The following is a 22,733-nucleotide window of genomic DNA, read 5'->3' on the forward strand; positions in this document are numbered from 1 at the left end:
ATCAACATGGCAGCTTTTTGAGTTTTGGAGGAGGGGACCTGGTGTAAATAAACACAAATTTCACGTTTTACAGTTAACGACAGCGTTCGCGTTTTTGTGTTGAGAACTGGTTGGGCCGTAGAGGTAAAATGTCGACTGACGGAAATAAAAAACAGTTCTGGAAAAGAAACGCAGCGAAGGTTCCTGGCAGGTGAGTGACGTGTTCCCTCCTGTCGGCTAGCTTAGCGTAGCTAGCCGTGCTCCACTGACGCTTCACTGTTGAGCTTCAAACGCAACTTTTACTTTGACTGGGGATCCTGACGTATTGCACAGAGTTTGCGAGTTTCACCTGTTGTAACATACCAGTGTTTGTGGTAAATTCGTCTCGCGGACACAGTTTACACATTTCTGCTGTTAGCAGCGTAGCTCTTAGCCAGCTAACAGCGGCTAACAGTTGAGCAATGTAGACACACCGAAGTCACAGAGTTGTTACTAATGATACATGTACCATTTTATATTGGGGAGTAGCTATGTTTTTACAACAACTTAAAGCCGTTTTCATCACACTATCATCGCAGTATTATTTGTATCAGCGGGTATTGTTTAGGGTAATATGAAGCTAACATGGCGAGCTTGACAGCCAGTTATGAATTGCTAACTCATTCATTTGCATTCTCTCTTTTTCACTTCCTCAGCATTCAGCATGTGTACGGCGCACAGCATCCACCTTTCGACCCTCTCCTTCATGCTAAGTAAGTTCCATGTACTTTGTCATTGCAGACAAATGCTCTGTGATGCTTTCGAAGTAGTTTGCACAAGTGTTTTTTCTTATTGAAGTTTCTGTGCTGATGCTAGCCGTTTGCTTCAGTTGATAAAAGCCTAACTGAAGTTGACATTCATTCAGGACTCCGTTCACTGGAGTCCTTCTTGTTTCCTTCATCTCAGTTCACCACGAGTGCCAGTAGAGAGTGATTATTTGGCAGAAGGCTTTAAAGAACAAAACAGCAAAAATCTTAAAGGGAAGCTACCCAGCCACTTACAGAAGACAGAAAACTGTGTTAGCATGAATAGTGTAAAACAGCCACATCCTAACCAGGAATGTGGAAGCGTTTGTTTTGTTATCACCTGACATCAGCTGTGACATCATGGACTTTGATGTAGCCATAATTGTCTTACCATTCCTTTTCTTTTTTTGCACTATATGGCCCGTCCTGTTCTGCGGTGTCAGTGGAAGTTGACCTATCAAAAAAATGTTGTTACATTGCTGGGTGGAGAGCTTACTGGATATAAAAATAAGATACTATACTTAATATAACATACTTTGTTTTTGGAATTTCATCAATTTTGAATATGTCCAGTCCAAACAGATTATGTTAAATTATGTGAGTGTATACATGACTTGAAATGGAAGTTGGACGTTATGTCATCATAGACCTACACAGGTCTGGGTTGTTGTTGAGAATATGTGACTGAATGAATGCTTCAATAAATCAATCAAAACAAATAAGACTGGACTTTAAAGTAACTTTTTTATGTACACTTAAAAAATATCAAAAAAGTTCGACTCTTCAAATATTAAGTGCGTGGAAAACATTTTTTATTAACCATCGTCATTTACTTCTGCAGAAAATAGTTTTTGAAGATTCAGACTGTACCTGTATCTCATTTTATACACGTGTACAAACACACACAGACACACACACAGATAGAAGAAACAGCCTCTTATTATTCCATAATAATCCTTTTATTTCTCCTGACTGATATTTAATTATGTAGATTTCCACAGAGAGTTGAATTTGATTTGCTTGTTTTTTGTCAGGGTACATAGTCAGGCTCTCTCTTTTCTTCTGAGTCATGATGGGAGAAAGCTAATATGGACAAGTTTCTCTCTTTATTATGGTAATCTTTGTCTTTGTAAAAAAAAATCAGAGCACCTTATTTCCTCCACTTCCTCTTTCCCCAGTGCATGATAAAACGGGAAAGATTGAGTTTAATTGAATTCTCGCTTTCTGTTGCATTTCTTGTTCCTGCTGTGTCCTTGCGGCACAGAGACAGCAACTCTGTGAAATTTTGTCTTTTGAACATGCTCAGATTCAGTCTTGATTGGTGTTAGAGACTTTTGATTGAAGTGTTAAAGATGAAGAGTCTGTGTGTGTGTGTAGAGGTCGTGACTCACACACCCATGAGTTTTATTGTGAGCGCTCTGTTTTATTGCTGGTAATTCTTTCAAAGCCAATGTCAATTTGTAAAATGTGAATATTTTAATGACTTTGCTGAGGCCAAATGTTAATTTATTAAACTTGTAAATCAGTTCTATTTTTTCAAAAAGTGTTCTTTTATTCCTTTGCCCACCTGTGTCAAAGTGATTCACTTCACATCTGTCTTTTGTCCCGCTCATCCTCAATCTCTGTCCTTTTGTGACTTATCGTCACTGTGCGTATTTATCTCCCTCTCCTTTTCTCTCCTTTTCTGCCTGTTTGCCTTTCTTTCCTTTTTTCCCTTTCCCACACTCCACCCCCACCCTGCCTCCCCTTTTCTCTCAATTTCTTTAATCTTATCCTCCTTCCCTTATCTTCTCTGTTTTCTTGGCCCCGTCGTTGTCCTCCAGCCTGATTAAAGCAGGTAACAAGCCTCCTCCGGCCACACCAGGCAAGCCCAAGAAGGCCACCACCTTCCAGGAATTTGAGAGCATCACAAGTGATGCCTGGGATGTCGGGGATGATGATGACGAGTTGCTGGCCATGGCTGCACAAAACCTTAATATTGAGGTGGTTATGGAGACAGCAAATAAGGTGAGCAACCAGATGCAGTGACTTTCTATGAAACTAGCCATGTTTTTCTGCCACATAGGCTTGGTCAAAGCACAGGTGCCACGTTACTAAAAATACACAGTAAAGTCAAGTTGACAATTTAGTTTACAGATAGTTTGCAGAAAATTGTACACTGTTGTAATACTCTTTATTGAGTTTAAAAAGTTCTGTCTGTTATCAGCAAAACCTAAGGCTCACCAGTGGCTCTCCTTGTTTTTTATGTCAACTGAACAGGTGATTGAGAATCACAGCAAGCAGCAGGAGAGACAGAGGCAGGATGACACAACAGAGCTGGAACAGAGAGAAGAGGATACTCAGGAGGAGGTTGTAGAGGACGAGGAGGAGGACGAGGAAGAGGAGGAGGACAGGGTTGGGGAAGGAGACGTGACCAGCCCAGAGGTGTCGTTTGCCTCCCAGAGCAGCCCTTATACTGATGGTCGCCTAGTTAAGTCCCACAGCGAAGCTCCAATTGGGTCACCTAAAGGTTAGTGAACACCATTGCTCAGTGTCCAGAAAGTTTTCTGGCTCACCTGCCGAGTAAATGCTGGGCTGCTTTTACTTTTAAGTGCACCAGTGTCAAGGTAGACTTGAAGAAGACACACTGAAACCCTTCTAAGACACTTCTCAACAATTGTCCCATACCTAGTTATAAGTTTTACCTGATTCCACATCTAAGTTTGGTTGTTAATGTGTTGTGTGTGTGTGTATATGCTCTTGTCATATTTATTTAGTGTAACTATAAACAGGGTATTCAGCCAGTATATCCTGTGTTGACAGGGGTTAAATATGGGGAAAACAAGGAATGCTGCCATATCTACTTTTAATGAAATGCTATAAATACTATAGAATACATGAACATGTTCAGGATTTTATAGATCAACTAACTCACTTTTACATTATTGTTTGTCTGCCTCATTTTTTGTGTTTTTTTTTTTACTTACTGTGGTCTTACAGCTGCTTTATGTCACCACATTTAAATAGTATCAAGTTTCAGCAGAACCAGAGAAAATGTTTGGCAGATGTTCAGACTCTGTAGGGCAGTGTCATTGATAGACTGCCAATGTTGTGCTTTGATTGGACTTGCTTGTGGTTTAGACAGAGTGTGCAGTGCTCAGCATCGACACAGTTTCTGAACATGTAAAGAGGAAAGACTTCGTAGTAATCGCATTCAGATTTTTGTTAAAAGATAGTAGTGTTGCAAGTGATACTTATTTATAGATACTGATGGGTTATGTCGGACTACTCTGTCATCCCACTCTTTCATAATCAAAATACAAACAAACCAAGAGAAGGAATACACTGTAGTGTTGTGTACTGTAGTACTCCCTGAGACATTTGTTTCTGCCCCTTCCTCTCCTTGTGCTCTGCTCTTATATAGAAGCATCAGATGGCAACAGAAAGAAACACCTTCCCTCCTACCCGTTTTCAATTTGGGTCTGTGCTCCCTGAGCACCTTTGTTTAACCTTGTAGTGCGCAACAACTGCTCTGTGTCATGGCTCCTGTTATTGCCGCATCACAGTTCCAGACCTCTTTTTTTACTTAAAACGGGGCCCAGCAGCGCTTTATAGCAATGCAGAGTCCGTGTGATGAACAGTGTTATCCTGGTAAACACACGGAAGACGAGAGTCATGAAGAGATGGACCCACTGTGACTTTATAGAATGTAACATCAGCAGCAATATCAGGAGAGGTGGTGTATTGTGACCTGTCTGCCAGGTCATCTGCCTGTCTGCGCGATTGTCTGCCATTCTCTCTGTTGCTGTGTTTAGATACAGATAACATAAGAAGCCCGTCGCCTTCAGGCAATCCCTCTTATCTCTTCAGAGAAGACGACGTTCAGGTTTGCCTGCAGTGCAGTGCTGTGTACAGGGATGTGTAAGACGACACCTTTTGGACCTCTAGTGAGCATAATGCAAAAACACTGAGGCTTATGTACCAACCCCAGTACGTGCACACTCACTGTACTTGGCAGGTGCGCAAAAAAATTGACACAGTTACAGTAAAGCTGACTGCTGGTTTGCTGCGTCTCATTTCACTGTAGATTTAATTTGCCTCTGCTTTTGCTTCTCTTCTCGTTTTGCTTGTGTGAGATGACAGCGAGGAATTGCATGAACACAATTGTCCCAGTCTAATTAGATAATGGCACACAGCGTGGCTTTTATTCGTGAGGCCCAGACTCTGTCCATATCGTAGTACATTATAAACTCATACTTGGCACTGACCATCCCTCTAACCCTGCAGCTTAGAGAGAAAGGGACACACAAACACACTCACACATAGACGCTGGTGGTCATTCGGGCTCTCTGAAGCCTCTAGTGTTGTGTCTTTTGATTTTTCATCCAGAAGTACACACTTTACTGCCATTGTCTGTAATGGAGGTTTGGGGGAAGTACTCTCTATTTGTGTGCCTTCATGTATATATTTCTCTTTCCTTGCTTGTAATAGCCGATACAGTATACTGTGTGCACTGTGCAGTCTACTGACAAGTGAACATTACCAACTTCCTCTTACTTGGCTTTGTCTTTTATAGCCCTTTAAAAGTTATTAAATGGACTATCAAAATGGCTTATTGTTGAAATCACACAAAAGCTTCTGTTGGCTTTAATAATCTTTTCTAATTTTTGTAAGTGCAAATAAAGCAGTTGAGAACAGATTTGTAGCTTTTTATTTGTTCCTGTAAAAACTGAAAAGGATATTAAAATTGGCAGCATTCCAGTTCTCTTACTCGCAGTGAAGGGTGTGTGTGACTGCACGCTGCGTATGTGTCGTGGTTTGATGTAGCACCGAAGAAGCCGGCAGTGCTCTTCACAGGGATCTTTATGAAGTTTTGCTTCGTTGAGTATGACAGAAGAGCACCCCTCTACCCACTGCAGCCCCGACCCCACCAGCTTGTTCTTAACTTGTCTGCGTGGTTGCCCCTGTTCTGTTCTGTTCTGTCTTTTTTTTTTCAGCACATCTGGGGGAACATGTGGCCCTCAGCAGACTGAATGAATGTGTTTGTCTGCGAGTTATAAAGGCTTCACAGTTGAATCACAAAATTTGCAACAACCCCAGCTGCTGCCATCCTTGGGGCTTATTGCAAAACAAGCCACTAACAGTAACTGCATTCATTAGCACCTTGCTGGGAACTAGAGAAAACTGCTTAAAGACAGTACTCTCATTGGCTTCTAAATTAATTCATAGTCTTAGCTAAATTCCTGCTCTTAAGTTCTTTGTGTAACACAGACAAGGCTTCTAGATCTAAAAATATCTGCTCACTTAACCTGAAAATGCAGTTCCTCAGCTTGACTTCGGCACCTAGCTAACCAGTCAGCAAGCTAACATGGGAAGCTGCTGCACACAGCAGTTACTGTGTGAGCTACTAAGCACTGTTATTCACATCATGTCACCTTACTACTGCTCAAGTTAAAGCCTGCTGTTGGCAGAGGACATTTCTCCCGCCACAGGAAGAGGCCAATCAGTGTTAGAGAGCAATACTAAAACTGTCCTACAAGCAGAGGGCAGAGGGAATGCTCTGTTCAGAAGAAGCTGGGCTCAGTGATGTTAGGCATTGGTCATGTACACTTGTTATAAACATTTTTCCTTCCTTTGTACTAGGTGATTACGAATTATAACCTTTAGCCATGTGAGCATCTTTAGTCAAGGGATGTCGGTGACAGTTTGTCAGTTGGTCAGCCAGTCGATCCACCACTTTGATCCAGGCTGAAATAGCTCAACAATTCTTAAATGTGTTGCCATGAAATCTTGTACAGTCATGGCCCCCAGGGGATGAATCCTGCTGACTTTGGCCGTCCCCAGACTTTACATTGAGTGCAACCATAAGATTGACATGTGGTCTTGAATTAAATGTCTCTGCAACTATTGGATGGGCTCCTGTGCTGCATCATCTGAAAGCCCCCAGTTGTTCTGCGTCAGTTGAGCTGTGTGTATGTATGTGTGTGTGCTTGCGTGCATGTGTTTATGTAACGCTTTGCTCCGTCTCAACTCTTTATCCTCCCACCAGATGCAGCAGGTGAGCGTGCAGCCCTCCACAGACAGCGGTCTCTGCCCCACCGGCCGCCCGTCATCCCGCTCGTGGCTCGCATGGCTGACCAGAACACATCTGGCACCCCGGCCATGACCGAGAGGGAAGCATCCCGTCTGGATAAGTTCAAACAGTTGCTGGCTGGGCCCAACACAGATCTGGGTAAGAGATACTCATCCGAAAGTCTCCACTTATCTGTCAGCGTGGGTTACGATGTGTGCTCTTGGACGGTCCACTTGTCTCCCTGTTGCTCTTGTTTCACTCTACATTTCTCAGCCTTTGTTGTTTTTTTCCTTTTTCGTTTTGTTCTCCAAGCTCTTCCACTTTTTCACTTCCTTGCACACTTTTGCCTCTCACTCTTAGTTTGCTCACTCTGTCTGCCAGCTGTGCTGCGCTTTTAACGATGCTGTGAGTGGGAAAGTCATCCAGCCATCTGGACATGCAGATTACAAGGGAAAAAAATACCACCAACAACAAAAGCAAATGACAGGCCTTTGTTCTAACCAAACGACAGGCCTTTATTGTTTATCCAACCCCAGAGACTGCTTGCTACCACTGCCACCCCAGTGGCCATGAAATCCTTGCAGACCTCCCTCTTTACAGCTGACTTTGTGCCCTCAGAGACTAACTTTTGGAAACTGCAATGCGTCGACTTGTTGACAAGTCAATTATCTACATCAAAGCCAGTTGAGCCTATTCAAGTGTACATGTTGAATGTTAAGATCCAGCCAGTGACTGGTCTGTTACATTCAAACAGAATGTTATATGATTAAATACTTGCGCTCTCTGTTACAGAGCAGTAGCTGCCATGAATGTGATGGGTTTCTTGTGAAGCTAAGGTTGCATGGAATAAAGATGGCAGAGCAATGAGTTTTGAAGTCTAAAGAAATATTACAATTCACGGCAGCATCTGAAGGTACATCCAGCACCGGTGGAGCACAGGTCAACCCTTTGCACAGGATAAAAGGTATAGACATAGATAATGGCCTTCTGAGATAGTCTGATGTAATCAAGCATCACAGTTTTTATTAAGGCAGTCAGTTAACAATAATAACAAGACTTTTAAGTTAGATGATAAAAACACAAATCTGATCTAAGATGCAGCAAATGCAGAATATTTTGTTCCTTGAATTAACTAACTAAGACTAATAACCACGATGGAACTCCATCATAATGCACAGCAGTCTTGTTGATGTTGTCTTGCTTTGAATCAATTTCCTGGATGAGGACAGATGATTTGTGCAGGCTGTAAAAATGTGTGACCAAAGAAAATAGTGCTTTAGATTGAAGTTAATTCCCATGACTTCAGTCAGTTGTGGAAAAAGGAGAGACTGAACTCAAAAATGTTGGAGTTCTGTGGATTATTCGACCGTCAAACTCTTTGTAAAATCTGTGTTAAGAGCCCTCTTGAGTTCAGATGTGTTCTAGGTTAACATTAAGGATGTATATCTGTTGTCCTGAGTGGTTTTTGTTTGTGTGTATCTGTGTGTGCTTCGTGCGCCTGACACAAGGGGCGCATGAAGTGAGACCGGAGGAGGAAATTGGAAAAAGTGCTGAGCAAGAGAATGGGTCAATTGAAAAGAAGTGTGTCTGAGATATTCCAGTGCAGAAATGACACAGTTTAAATACCGTAGCCACCATTCTCAAATGATGACTATGGTCTTAATTTACCACAACTGAAGAGGCGACCAGGCATTAATTTGAGACAGGCTATTAATAGAAACAAGTTGTTTATTCAGACTTCTCCTCGACTGTAAGTATACTCTATCATATTTCAGTAAAAATCTTTTGAGTCTATAATCTGCTCTCTACAGCTCTTTGCTGTAAATGCAAACACTTCCTCAATCAGTTGTACATTATAAGACATGCTATGTTTCCGAGGGCCTGTTACTGGAGGGCTTTTATCTTGGGACATTTTCAGCATAGGCTAATAGATACTTGTTTTTTTCAAGTGGATACCAAAGTAGATGATTCTGGTAACAGTATATTGGCAGTATTATTTTTTCTAAGGATACCTTAAATTTGATATTTGGTCATTTATGAATTTTCACTTGAAGTATATTAATAATAATAATAATAACCTATAAGTGTTTTCTGGAGGACAAACAATGTGATGCTAATATTGATATATTTGCAATCAGCCAATATTGGCTGATTTATCAGCTCAGGCAAGCTCTAATTTGCAGAAAGTGTCACATTTCCCTCGAATTATGTGCATTTTAACAGACTAAGGTCTAAACATTTCCTCAGATATTCCTCAGTACATTTTTTATACTATTAATGATGAATGATAATTTGCATTGCCACTGAAATATTATCTAGACCAGCGTGTTAACCTGCATCCACAAATCATATTTTGTCAACAAGCCTGGCTCAATTTGAATAATTTGAATAAAAGTGTGTTTGTTTTCTCCCCTTTGTGCCACTGCTTTGCTCGCCACTTGTAGATTATACTTTGAGGTACACACACAAGGCGTGTTGGCTAAGGTCCTAAAATGTAAATGCTGGATTTCATTAAGTTTGAATGGCCTTAGTCAGCACAGTGCGTCACCTCTGTGTGTGATCCCCTTGAAAACTTTTTGAACTAAACAAACTGGTTCACAAGTCGCCAGCGTTGGCCAACGATGGTTGCGGCCCGCTTGGGCAGAGTGTATCCTGTACATCAGCAGAGTGTCTTGAGATGTCAGCCCTCATTAGGGCCTGCCAGGCATCACAAGCCGGCTGTCTAAATTTAGTTTAGTCTCTGCGCCATGATTAGATAGCCCAGAATGGGCGAGCCACGCTGCTGGCTGCTGGCAGCATGAAAGATGAACTTCATTCACGGGACATAATTAAGTGAAGGATTGCGGGAGGGGGGTGATGAGGGGTGATAGGGGAAGGGAGAGGGATGGGGCAGATAAGATAAGATAAGATAAAACTTTAATGACCCCCATGGGGAAATCGGGTCATTGCGGCAGCTAAGAATGGGATATAGATGAGAATACAAAATGAAGAAATCACCACAATCGGAAGGAATTGAAGCCCACTGTAAAAAATATTTCAGGCACAAAAGTAAATAATAATGTTTGCTCAAAGTTCTGATTATTTTTAGACTTTGGTGTAGAAAGTGGTTCTATTCTGAAATATTGATGTGATTGTTTTCACATAGAGCCTTTAATTATTTACACATTAGCAGCTTTTTTTTTGCAGTTTTCAGTTCAGAAGATGATGACAAGATTGATTGAACTCCTTGGGTCATTGTCCCCGCATGCCATCTGTGACACATTTCCTCTCATACAAATTCTCAGACATACCAGTGGACGCTGTTAGCAGGGATGACGCCCCCTTGCGTAAAAGAGAAAATTCGACCGATTGTCCTTGAGCTCGGGCCGGGGTGGTGGTGGTGGTGGTGGAGGAGGAGGGGGGGGATGATCCATGGGTTGGTTCCTCACTTGAATGGTGTAATTAATTGCAGAGGCAGCCATGTTTTTGGGCCAAGCCCCCTGACATGTCAGGGCTGCCAGTCTCTGGAGTCCACAGGTGTGTTTGTCTCTGTCTGACTGTGTTGGTCAGTGTGTGATTTTCCAAAATGATAAACTTGGCCCATAACTTAACATTGTAGCTTTCTCCACTTTGTGTTACAGCCTAGTTAGTGTCATCTCAGATGGTGTAGCAGAGTGAAAGATACAACAGTATGCACTCCTACACACACGTTTTTTTTCTGTCTCTTGATTGCGTGAAATCTGCCCAATATGCCTTCATGATCGTCTTTACATTGACATCTTCATCCTCCCCATCTCTCCCTTCCTCCCTCTCCATTGAGCCTTGTGACTGGTTGTGACAGCAGTCTGTTTAGCATGTAAGGTCTTGTGGAAGGTGATGACCTGTGTGCTTGTGTGAGAGAAGGGTGATTGATGTCAGGTTGATCTCAGCTAATTATTCCTGATATCCTGAGGCGATCCTGTCTGTTGAGTGAGCCTGAACGCAGCACCCACTGAACGGCCATTGAGTAGGGAGTTATTTCAGCTGGGAAGCCAAGTTTCACGAGTTTCACTTCTTGTTAATGAACACTTACCACAACTGCATGGTATTTTCGCACAAGATGCCAGACTGATTAGAATAGACTTTCCAGCCAATCCAGGACCATTCTTGTGAGTCAAGACCAAAACTAATCACATTGTGATGAGCCAGATGTTTAGCAAATCATTGAAACATGCACTAAAATTCTGGCTGAACCGTTTAAAAGTCGAAAGTTATCATGTTTTAAATGAACATATTGATGATGTATTTGTGATGCTTTCATAAAAGGTAAAGAACCTTTTGAGGAACTCAGGAACTACACCTGCATTTTAGTGGAGCAACCAGGGGCTAAATTAAGTTCCTGTTGAATAGTTTCAGCTGAAAAAAAGAAAAATAAAAGGCCACGCTATTCATGGGCTGGCGTTTGCAGGGCTGACTGTCAGTGATTGGCCAAACTCTGACTCTGCGGAAACCACAACTTGTGTTCACTCACAATAGAAGGAAGTACTCGAGTTGCCATATCAGGGCAAGAGGTGGCTGTTCTCATTGTTTATTAATGTCACAAAGCAAGACACATTTAAAAACGGCAAAGAGAGAGTGAGCTGCAAACGAGCGAATGAGAAAGAGGGAGCTGCGTTACACAAAAGTAAATACAAACAACAGTAACAGTCAATGACATTTTTACTGCAAGCCAACAATGAGGAGAAGCAACTTTTCTGACACATTTTCTGGAGTCTGTAATAGTTTTCAGCTACTAAACACGACTTATTTTTCTGCCAGCTCTCATCAGAATTCAGAATCAGGTTGTGTTTGTGTATGCGGTTGATTTTATGTGTGTGTGTTTCGATGTGTTTGTGTCTGTAGAAATGCCCAACCATCCCCCGCTCCCCAGAACTGTGTTTAGTGTTGTTTACTTTCTGTAAGCCACTTGCTCTATGTTGGTCTGTAAGTCACAATGCCAGATTTTACAGACTTTCTGCATATCTTTTTCTTTCTAATTGATTTTAATACCAAGAGCTGGCTGCTGACACCAAGCAGTTATTGCTGGTTGGTAGAAATACTGCTGTTGCTATGGCAATGGTCCTTTCCCCCTCTTCTCCTTCCTGACAATTTATCCTTACTCTATCCTTTACCTCCCCTTTTTCATCAGGTCCTTTCTTGCTTTGTGTGTCTTTCTCTTCTTTTTTTCCTGTTTTCTGTTTGCTCTTTGTGTGGTCATTATATAAGGCAGAGTTCAGCTCACACATGTACTCCCACACAAACACATGCTGAACATCTATGGACCACGAACACCATAAATAACACACAAGAACATACAAACCCAAAAAAAACTCTGAACCAACAATTAGAAAACAGCAAATAACTGCCTATAAGGATACGCACACACACACACACACACACGCTTCCTTTCATTGCCTTGCTGCCTGTTGGTGTGTCTCTACCCTCTGTTGGGGGTGCTGCAGCTCTTTGTTACACCTCCACCACTCCAGTACGCTTCTCCCCAACTGCCATCAACCTCACTGCAGCAACTGTGGTTAGGCCTGCTGCTCTCTGCCACAGTCGCTCGCTCCGCACTCTGTAGTGTTACAATCCTGTTACACAGCAGCCACCATATGATAGGCTTACCATCAGCACTGTTTGCAAAGTTAATAGCCGCCATCAAAGTGGGAAGTGGCGATGTAATTCAATTTAACTCAGTCCTAATGCCTCGTTTGAAAGAACTGTCCATGTGTGACAATTTCAGAGGTGTGTGTCATCGGCTTGGGAAGCGCAGAAGAAGTGATAATACAGCGTTAGACTGTCTACATAGGTAAATCTCTGGGAAATTAGGCAACTTTACAGTGAAAATGCTTCCATGTGAATCTCAGAGAAGGTTTTGCTTTTATGTGAGACCTCAACAACCTAAAATCCAGAGGGAGAAAAGAGGAAATGCACTGTAGGTTGTTTTCTGTACAAGTATCCTATTCTTAGAAACTGGATACTGTGAAAAATGCTAAATCTTAAAGTCACAGCATTTTGTTATTTCCCCTTTTTTCTGCTTAAAAAATTGCCCTCCGCTGTGTTTTCCTAGCAGGGTAGGCATGCTAACACTCAGTGGTACATGTATGCACGTGTGCAAGCATGTTCATGTGTGTGCGCCCTGCCTCCGAGCACATCCCCAGGCAAAACACCTGACTTAATAAGGTCGGCCCAACCACCAGCTGCTTCCCATGTCGGGAGCCTCCTAAATTGTCTGCCTTAGTTTATTCACATGTTACATGGTGGTCTTCCATGTTAATTTTTCATTCTCGCTTTTCTAAGAGAAGCTTGACTGAACTTACTGCAGCTGTTACAGTTCACTCCTGTTCTGTTCGCAATTTACTAACAGAGTTTGAGTCATTTTTGATCAGGAATGTGAGAATGTGGGTGACAGGTTCCAAACCTCGTCTTGCAGCCTTCTTATTAGCATTAGCATTTTCACAACCAGTTGCACTATGGTAGCTCATTATCCTGCTCTGCACTGGTTTCAATTTAGCATATTAATTAAGTTGTTTTTTTTACAGTAGCTGAAAGTGGAAGTTCCTTCACATATAATCACTACCTGGAAGAGTGACAGAACTGAAATTTAAAATGTCCCCTCATAAAATTTTGTTTAACAAAAAGAAAGGTCAACAGGTCAGATGTTTTAGAACCTGTTTCATCTAAATCAGTTACAGGGAAGGCGAGCTTCAGGGACTCGACTATACAAGTCCTTATTATAGCACACACGTTCTCGCACGCACACACTCACCTGAACGCTCGTCTATGCTCGGTGTCCTCTCCCAGCCATCTGGGCCATCCATCAGGCCTCCTGAGCAGGTATAATCCAGGGGGGAGTATCTTTTTACAAGAGTCCCATTAGTTTACGAGCCGTCTGCTCCCTGGCGCCATCACTTTGTCCTTTAGATGAGGTAGACCGTTCAGGACTCTCTCACAGCATCCAAGGTTTATAGGAGGGGAGCTTAACTTTTTAATACACTGCATGATAAAGGTGTCTGTCCTGATTGTATTGTTTTTCTGACCTCACTGGCAAAATAGCATCAGATGACACAGGGACAATACCTTCAACAAGGGATGGCATACTTCCTTTTTACCGCAGCAACATTACACAAGACTTTCATGGGTATCTCACAGGTGGTTAGGATGACATTACTGGCACACATTGTAATAGTATAGAAAATACTTGTGAGTGTTCTGATCGTTGCATTTTCCAGGAAAAGTGATTTAATGCAGAGATAAAATTACTGATTGGTGTGCTGCTTTGGTCCAAACCTTAAGTGCCGAAGTCTTGATTTTTGATTTGCTGAGGCAGCCCCTGCTTCAGAATGCAAAGCCCAGTTTTGGCAGGTGTGTGTGCTATTCACGTGTGTTAGTGTGTGTTGCGCAGAGCCTTGTGGTGTTTTGCCCCAGTGGTTGCGCTCCGTCTGAATGATGCCTGAATAGTGCATGGCTCCGGCCCGCCAAGCGTCTTCCCTCCTGCTCCCATCAGCTCCCTGCTCAGCCAGCACTGACTGACAGCACTTCTCTGCTGCTCGCCATCTTCTGTTCTTCTTACTGGCCTTCACACTGAACCATGCGCACGGGCAGGTAGACTGACTGACAGGCAGGTAGACAGGTAGACATGGAAGAAGTGCAGGTACACACGCTCACATGCACACTTACAATCACACCTATACACACATACTCTCATACTTCTCCATCTGATTCCACCCCTCGCAAATACAACCACCTCTTATTGCCTGATCGCTTACAGTAAGAGCCCTCACTTGGCCAGTTGAGCTCCATTGTTTCGGCCCACTCAGGAAGCAAACAGTCCTTTATGAAAGCATGCATGATTCTAGTGGTGGCACTTGACTGCTGTGTGTAATCAGGATTAGATAAATGAATCCTTACATCGAGATAAGGCCCCAATAGAGAGCCAAAGTCCTGGTGTCATGTCAAGTACCCTCTGTTCCTTGTTCTGACAATTCACATCCACTACAGCCCTTGCACTTAGAAGCTAAAATCCATATGTTTATTCATTTAGGAATATTGTCAGCATATAAAAAAAACTACAGCTGGCTTAGCACAGCCAGAGTACATGCATCACCATGTCTTGGTTTTGTCCATATCCATCATAGAGATACAACGAATTGTCACTTAATCAATTTCTCGATTGGCACAAAATTAAGCCGCAGCTATTTTTATAATCGGTTCATATGTCTTTATTTTTAACTGCAAACTTTGCTGGTTCCAACCTCACAACCTTTAATATGATATGAATTATTTTTGAACTGTTTAAATCATGCAAGCTAAATACATCACTTTGGGCATATGGGAAGTTTTCACAATTTTCTGTCATTTTATAAATGAAACAGTTCATTGATTGATTGATTGATTGATTGATTGATTGAGAAAATATTATCTATAATGAAAAGGATCGTTAGTTGCAGCCCCAATCCACAATGTCCACCAACGCTCTTGTGTAAAATCATTTTTTCAACGTTTTAGCTGTTGTCTCTGGTGTCTAAAAATGTAAACACTGTTCGCTCCTCTCTTGTCGGAATTAGCCGTGGACAGTCGACTCACCTATCCTCTCCTTTCCTCTATCGAGCTGTCATGTTTAACACGTTATGGCCTCATGAGGAATAGTGTTTGTAAAAGCCTGCTGAAAACACATATTGAATTTTTGTTTCTGAAAGTTTGTTGTGTAGCCAAAAAATTGAAGAAACGGTCCTGCGGACCTGTAAGGGGCTCAGATCCTCTGAGCAGGTTAAGAGAGTGTGGGCCAGAGAGGTGAATAAGACTCATTCTCTCCTCCCTTAGCAAGTGCACTACAGTACTGTTGAGCTGGCCTTTAACAAGGCACCCAGCCCCAGCTGCTGTCGGCAAAGGTACATGAGTGACTGCGCTGGGAAACTTGTGCTCATTTGACGTAACCTTCCCTCCTTTTAAAGCCTGCTCCAGCTGCTTCCAGAATACTTTTTGTTTTCTCGGCTGGTTAAATGAATTTTAATGTAATACAGACATGATATTTAGTTATATTTTGCCCTCTGAATGTTTTAAGAGTCATTGAGCATTCATTACCTCTGAGGGTCCCACATCAGAGCAGCTGTTGTGGGTGTTCAACAGAAGGTACATGGTGTCCTAATCACCCCCTGTGGTCTCCAGCTTAACTCCAGCCAAGACAAAGTGCACCCCTGTAAGTTCATGCATAATGGAATACAGTAGACGCAGAGGAAAGACTAGCAGCAGTTGCCCTTGAGTTGCACATTGCTAATGTTACAAGTGTTTTTCATGCCAGTGAGGAATACAGCTTCCTCGAGGGTTAAGACAGTCTCTCCAGACCAATCCCCCTGAGGTCGACTCCTGCCAGTATGATAAACACCCACAATACTGATCACACTAATTCCAATGCATGTATATAATAATGTGGTATTTTATTGGTCCCAAAAGGGAAATTCTGTTTTCTCTTGCCCCCGCTTGCACTTCTAAATGTATACTTTGAAATGATTGCCTGTGGGGTGAATTGACTCTAAATTGAGTTTTCGCTTTAATGAGTTTCCTCTGCATTTTTTTCTATAGAGACCTGTGAAAGGAATGTCCTCACAATTTCATTTTGTGTGTTTTTTTTTCCAGTTGTACAGATTGCTACGTATAAAGGAGAGTGACAAATTTGCCAGCTAAAAATGGCTTGTTTGCATTGTTAACTTTGTTGACTGAAACTGACGGGGACAGCTAGTCCCCCGTCGCCTCCGGGACAGTCGCAGAAACTTTTTCGCCCACATTGTGACAAGTGCCTGCTGAGCAAAAACAACAGATTAATTTTCAAAATGTCATGAAATGCCTTTAATTTATTCCAGTGGAGCCTGGATTTGGCTGTCTTATTCATAATGCACAAGAGATGCCCTAGAGAGTCAGTTATGTTTTCTGAGAGATGAGCCAGCCTCTCACTAATGAAACGACATCTGCAATTTAGCCTGGACGTCAACTATGCTCATGTCGCCCTCTCTGTCTCTGCCCACTGTGGGAAATGGAGTTTTCTGTCTCAGGAATCAGAGCTGAGTATAGCTGTAAAGAAAGTATTTAGGAAATAGGGATCTAGACACATTTCCTACAAGAGTGTATTTGCATCTCGGATGAATTATGGATTACGTATTTCCGACTGCAGCTCTCCCCTCAGAGCAGCGTTTTAGCCCACTAATTAAAATGTGTGAAAGTCTAAGAATATGATGAAAAAGTAGAATTTACCATTGTCCATTTGTGCTCTGCACCAGTGCAGTGCATCAGTACTCTGGCAGTCAGGCTGTGGGTCTATAAGTCATCTGGGCTCACGTTGGGTTAACTGTGATTTGGATTCTGCGGCGGTCCGGTTCTCTGCTGGAGAGTGTTTGGAAGACGAGGAGTGGAGGCTGTGTCTGCGGTTTTCTGCGTGTGATGTATGGGTCTGACGGGCGCATCTGCTTGTTCTGCTGGCCACATGGTGCCAAGTAAATATTTGCCCCTTGCCCTTGCCACACACTTCTACATACCCAGCCAACACACAAACACCAGAATAGATGCTGCCTCAGTGCACGCAGTGATTCTTCCCTGCAATGCAAAGTGTTTGACCGGAGGGGACACGGCTTTCTGGAGATCACTGCAGCATCAGGATGTAAAGGCCATTAGCTAACTTGTGCCGCACGTCCCTTCACCCCTCCTCTCTATAACCCCCTATGGTGAGATTAATGCCAGGTGGGGGAAATATAACATAGTTTAATTAAGCCCGAGCCAACAAGATTCATGGACTCATTTCTTTGTCTGACAGTGCAAATGAAGGTTCAAAGGGTGCAAGGCAAGAGGAGAGAAACCATTGACTAGCTGTTAAGAGCATAATGAATGTAGAGGTGCACATAGGATAAGGATTTCACCCTTTAAGACTTGGACTTGAAGATGGCTTCTGCATAACTACAGGTACTGGCGGCAGAGATTCAAAGATGTAAAAATTCGTTCAGCAGGATTGCAATCGGGGGGCTGAGAAAGTTGATGCAAATTTTAAAGAATTTTAAGAATTTATGCACATGTGCTTTGACATGCAGGAGTGGCAATCAGTAGCCACAGCTGCTGAAGCATGCAAAAAAGGATGTACTGTAATGAACCACACTGGGAATAAGTCTGGCCACGGTTTCAGTGCAGGTACGCGACCACAATGCCAATCAATCTTGCCAACATGGCATCTATACTGTATTATAGCATGTCAGTAACATGAGGTTATGACGTAATAAGAGTGTTTCCCAAGGATGGAAGAGGCGCAGGCTACAGAGCTCCCTCTGGAGATGCAAAAGGGTTGTCGGATTTCCTCTTTAGGTGTAACAAAACTGTCAGATTGAATATCGGCATGTACATTACACGCGCAGTACTAACTACGCCTGAAAGCTTCCCTATGCCTGTCACAGCATAACTTCGTAGCAATACGCACACACTTCCATACATTGCCTTGCACTTGTTGTAGTCCTGAAGAGCGAGAAGGGAAGGAGCAAAGAGACACAGCGAATCCTTGAACCTGCAGCACCTTTGCAACTTTTATGTTCTGTGTCATGTCTGAGAGAGTTTTTTTTATATGTCTTTTTAAATGCAGCTTGCTGCTGCACAGGTAACCTCGGGGTAATCGAAACCTTCCCATACTGTGGGGCTTTGACTCCCTTGAAACCAGCAGAGCCGTGCTGTGTGCTAGATCACTTTATTGAATTTCTATATAATTAAAGTCACTGGGGACAAGGTAAGGGAGAAATTTTAAGTGGAAGATGCACAAGAACTGTGGTGAATAAATAGCTGCTCCCATCAGCTGAACAAGCCCTAATGCGTTTCACTCAATTTAGCCAATGGACTTAGCCCATTGCTGTTTAGCTGATTGCTATTTCCTATTCTACTATCTGTCACTGACTCTGCATTTGCATTTGCCTTGAAGAACAGGCAAGGCAGAGTCATTTGGCAGCGCTAATCAATACCATTCACTCTGTGCGAAGGGCTTATCAATTTCAGCCAGTGCCTTGAATAAGAGTAGAGGAAGAGTTTGGCTTGTTCATGAGCTACATTTGTTTCTTTTTCCTTAAGAAAAGTATGTGAAGGCGGTGCCATTTCATTTGCACGGAAATCAATTTCCCCTCTTCCCTTCACTCTCGGAATGCATGTCAAACAGCGGCATGCAATTACAAGTGAAGAGACTTCCATTGCTGTTTTATGTTTGCCTCAGTTTGGCTGTGGCAACTCGTCCTGTTGAATGCTAATGGGGGGGGTTAGCAGACTTGCAGGGCCCGGGCAGAGGGAGGCCTATCTGTGAATAATGGATGAGTTAATGTTAGCGAGAACTCATCCAGGAACCGCCCGCTGCTTCAGAAACATTGCTGAAAAAAACGGACGCGTCATATCTTGAACATCCTAGGCTGCATCATCCTGGCAGACACAAGGTCACTCAGTGATTTCAAGAAGAAGAATTTGTTGTGAAGGATATGTTGTGTCACAGATTATCCAAAAAGAATTCAACAGTTTCAGCGTCCTGGGTATCTGGTGAGAGACATGCTACATGAACTTGCGTGACTCAGCTACTGCTTCATCACCCAAAATAAGGCTCAGTGTGGGTAAACTGGATGGAGACATTATGGTTTGAGTAAGAGAGTGTTACAGAAAAAAGCTTTAGCTCCAGTTGTGAATATGATCCCTTTTTGGTGCAGGGATATTATATCCTACACCTTTTATTGTAGTCTAGTTATTATGTTTGATTCACTAGAAATAGGAAAACACAAGTGGCCAAATACCACAGGCAATTTTTCTCTTGAGTCACTGTTGATGCTTACACCCACCCATCTTTTATTACTATCATTGTGTGTGTGTGTGTGTGTGTGTGTGTGTGTGTGTGTGTGTGTGTGTGTGTGTGTGTGTGTGTGTGTGTGTGTGTGTGTGTGTGTGTGTGTGTGTGTGTGTGTGTGTGTTATAGAGAGAGAGGGATATGGGCCTAAATAATGTGTAGCACCTAACATTAAGCCAGATTTTCTGGCTCTTCATGGACCCAAAGGGAACTACTCTCCGCCAATTTAAAAGTTCAATTTGCACCTTTCTATCAGATTTATTTTACATTATAGCCTCCTGGTGCTCCCACCTGGCCAGGGGAGAGCGTAGTTAATAATCCACTTCTAACCCATCAGATCATTTCGGTAAAGGAAAAGAGAGACAGGAAGGGAAGCTTGGACGGTGAGGACACGGTTGGTTGGCTAGTTGGTAGATTGACTGATTGAATGATATCCAAGAATGACTTGCTAATCCAGTAGTGGTTTGAAAATCTAATCTTTTTCTAGCAGTAAAGCTGTTTGTTAGCATGAAGTCTATGTTCTGGTTTGCGTGCATCACAGCAGAAGAAGAATGAGACAGTCATGTCTCGATTAACATTTAAAACTGTTGTCGTAGAATTTTAGTGTTTGTCATGCCGTCAACTCGGTAAGTGACAATGAAAACATGAGGGGAATCCTTCTGCTGCACACGCTGCTGTGGACACAGCTGCAAGCTGGGAAATACACATTAATCACAGTGGAGAAAGCAGTTTTTATTTTAAGAGAAAGATTTGGGGATTTTCTTCCTATAGCGTGTTTTCAGATGAAGCAAAAGTTGTAAGACATGAGTTTTTCACTTCCTTCTCAACATGGCTTCAGTTGTTTATTGCGTCATCCTTTGTCTGAGGTCAGAAACGTCCAAAACAGCAGAGGGGAATGGAGCTTGACTGCCGATGGATTTTGAGGCTGATGCCAGCATCTATATATGAGATGAAAATCCCAAATTCTCGACACAGTTATGTAATGCAGTCCGGTGCAATGAGACAACGAGAGAAGAATCAAAAATCTGCAAGGAAAATAAGCATTTTCTGCAAGGGAGTATTTCTGTATTATATATTATAGTTAGACTATAATATATGATATAGATGCTGCTGCAGAGTGTGCAGCAATTCCCTTCTTCATTATCAAGATTTGGGAGTTTAAAAGATGTAATAACAGTATATTGGGCAACATTCATTTTTCAATTTAGGTGCAAAATAAACTTAAACTTAAACTTTGTATTAGGAGAAGTGTTACCGACATATTTAGTTAACAGGAGGACATATTGTTGTTAAAAGAACTTGTCAACATATCTTTGGCATTTTTGTACCACAATCTGTTGTTTTTTTATGCCCATATGGACATATCTGATATTGTTATATCAGCAGATATCACCATCCTGCTGTTTATCAGCTGGGCTCTAGAGGGAAATCAAAGTCTCTGTGTAAAAAGCCTCAGTGGTGAATCATGTAGTGACCCTCTGGCATTATTGTTGTTGTTTTACAGAGGAGCTGCGGAAACTCAGCTGGTCTGGAATCCCACGACAGGTCCGACCGATAACGTGGAAACTCCTTTCAGTAAGTACACAGAGTATACACACAGACAGACAGACAGACAGACAGACACACACACACACACACACACACATGCTTTACATGTATGCTGTACAGTCAGACACCAGCAGACACATTGAAATGAACACTGATTTGTCTGAAACATAAAAACACTCACATAAACGCATGCATTCAAGCACACTCCAAGACCAAAACCTGTGTAACCTCCGACATAAACCTGCAAGTGAGAACACAGATCCATCAAACGCACACGCAGACACACACCCATGCAGGTAAAAGCCACACAGATAATACACGTGCACACAAATGCACAAAAAGTCTGTCATGTTTCTCTCCCAACCCCCTCCCTTTTTTGATTTATGAAGAGTCCTGCTCCCCCCCCCCCCCCCCTCCCCAACTTCAATCGGGAAAATGAATTGCGAGGCACAAATAATTAATTCATGAGACGCGCGGTGTGTTTACTCATTAAGCCATTGTTGTGGTGTACAGCTCCTAGTCTGCAGAGAGAAGACTGGCTTTTTGAGCGCCGTGACTCTCCCATTAATTACTGCACAATAGTTAATGTGCCGCAGAAAAGATGTCATTAAAGGTGTGTGCATGCCTATGTGTGAGCTTGTTTATGTTTTTTGGTGGTGGGAGGTTACCAACTGGGCACTTTGTCCATTAATGGCTGCTTTGTTTGGTACTCTACTGAAGTGACGGCTCATAATGCCGTATGAGGTTGCAAAGCATTGACTGCAGTGAAGGCAGCCCGGCACGGGGGAGGACAGGGCACCTGAGCACTTTAGCTGCTTTTTGTGTCTGCGTGTTATGTGCATGCATGCATGTGTATGAATTCTGTGCGCTAATTTTTATACCTACAGTACAGATACAAAGATAATAGTGTAAAAGAAACAAAGAGATGAAGAAACGAGGAGAAAAAAGAAATGAGAGAGAAAAAGAAGAATGATCCCTCCTTGATGTTCTTCCTCCTCTGTTACGCAGCTGTTAGCCTGAAGGAATAGTTTGACATTTTGGGAAATGCAGCTTTAGACCTTTAGAGGTATTGGTAGTTGGATTTTGGAACTTTGGAGACAGAGCTAGGCTAGCTGCTTCCCCATGCTTACAGTCTTTATGCTAAGCTAAGATCATCACAGGAATCCCACAAGCCTCTTCGGCAGTAATCCGCTTGTCTGTTGTCCAAGCCGATGCTCAACGTGTTCCAAGAAGTCATCTTTTTGTTAAAACACAGCTGTACTCAGCTTCACTGTCACACCCTCCTTGAAGCTGTAAAGCCCAAAAACTTTGAAGCCCTGAAGCTCATAAAGTGCTGGTTCAGTTCCTCATCTCAGGAGACAGAGTGTTTACTTGAATTACAACTGTCTGTTTTGCCAAAAACCAAGCTGGTGCTTTGCTCTCCGACATGGTTCACACATGTCTGGACTGGACAGATGAGCCTTTCCAGGATGCTCCTTTCATACCCAATCATAATTCTATCACCTGTTACCAATCAACCTGTTTACCTGTG

The 22,733-nt window shown here is 42.6% G+C and overlaps 1 protein-coding gene across 2 annotated transcripts in view; it reads left to right on the top strand.

Annotated features, from left to right (window-relative positions):
* Positions 1-22,733, top strand: part of tbc1d22a (TBC1 domain family, member 22a) — a 110,168-nt gene continuing 87,435 nt past the window's right edge. For both annotated transcript variants that reach the window (XM_041964059.1, XM_041964058.1), the window contains exons 1-6: positions 1-190; positions 675-731; positions 2,588-2,771; positions 3,024-3,273; positions 6,793-6,975; positions 21,159-21,229. In XM_041964059.1, the coding sequence (XP_041819993.1) occupies positions 129-190; positions 675-731; positions 2,588-2,771; positions 3,024-3,273; positions 6,793-6,975; positions 21,159-21,229 (807 nt within the window). In that variant the 5' untranslated portion in view covers positions 1-128. The remainder of the gene's footprint in view (positions 191-674; positions 732-2,587; positions 2,772-3,023; positions 3,274-6,792; positions 6,976-21,158; positions 21,230-22,733) is intronic.

This window comes from Chelmon rostratus, chromosome 22 (genome assembly GCF_017976325.1).
Source record: "Chelmon rostratus isolate fCheRos1 chromosome 22, fCheRos1.pri, whole genome shotgun sequence".
In the NCBI taxonomy this organism is placed as follows: domain Eukaryota; kingdom Metazoa; phylum Chordata; class Actinopteri; order Chaetodontiformes; family Chaetodontidae; genus Chelmon; species Chelmon rostratus.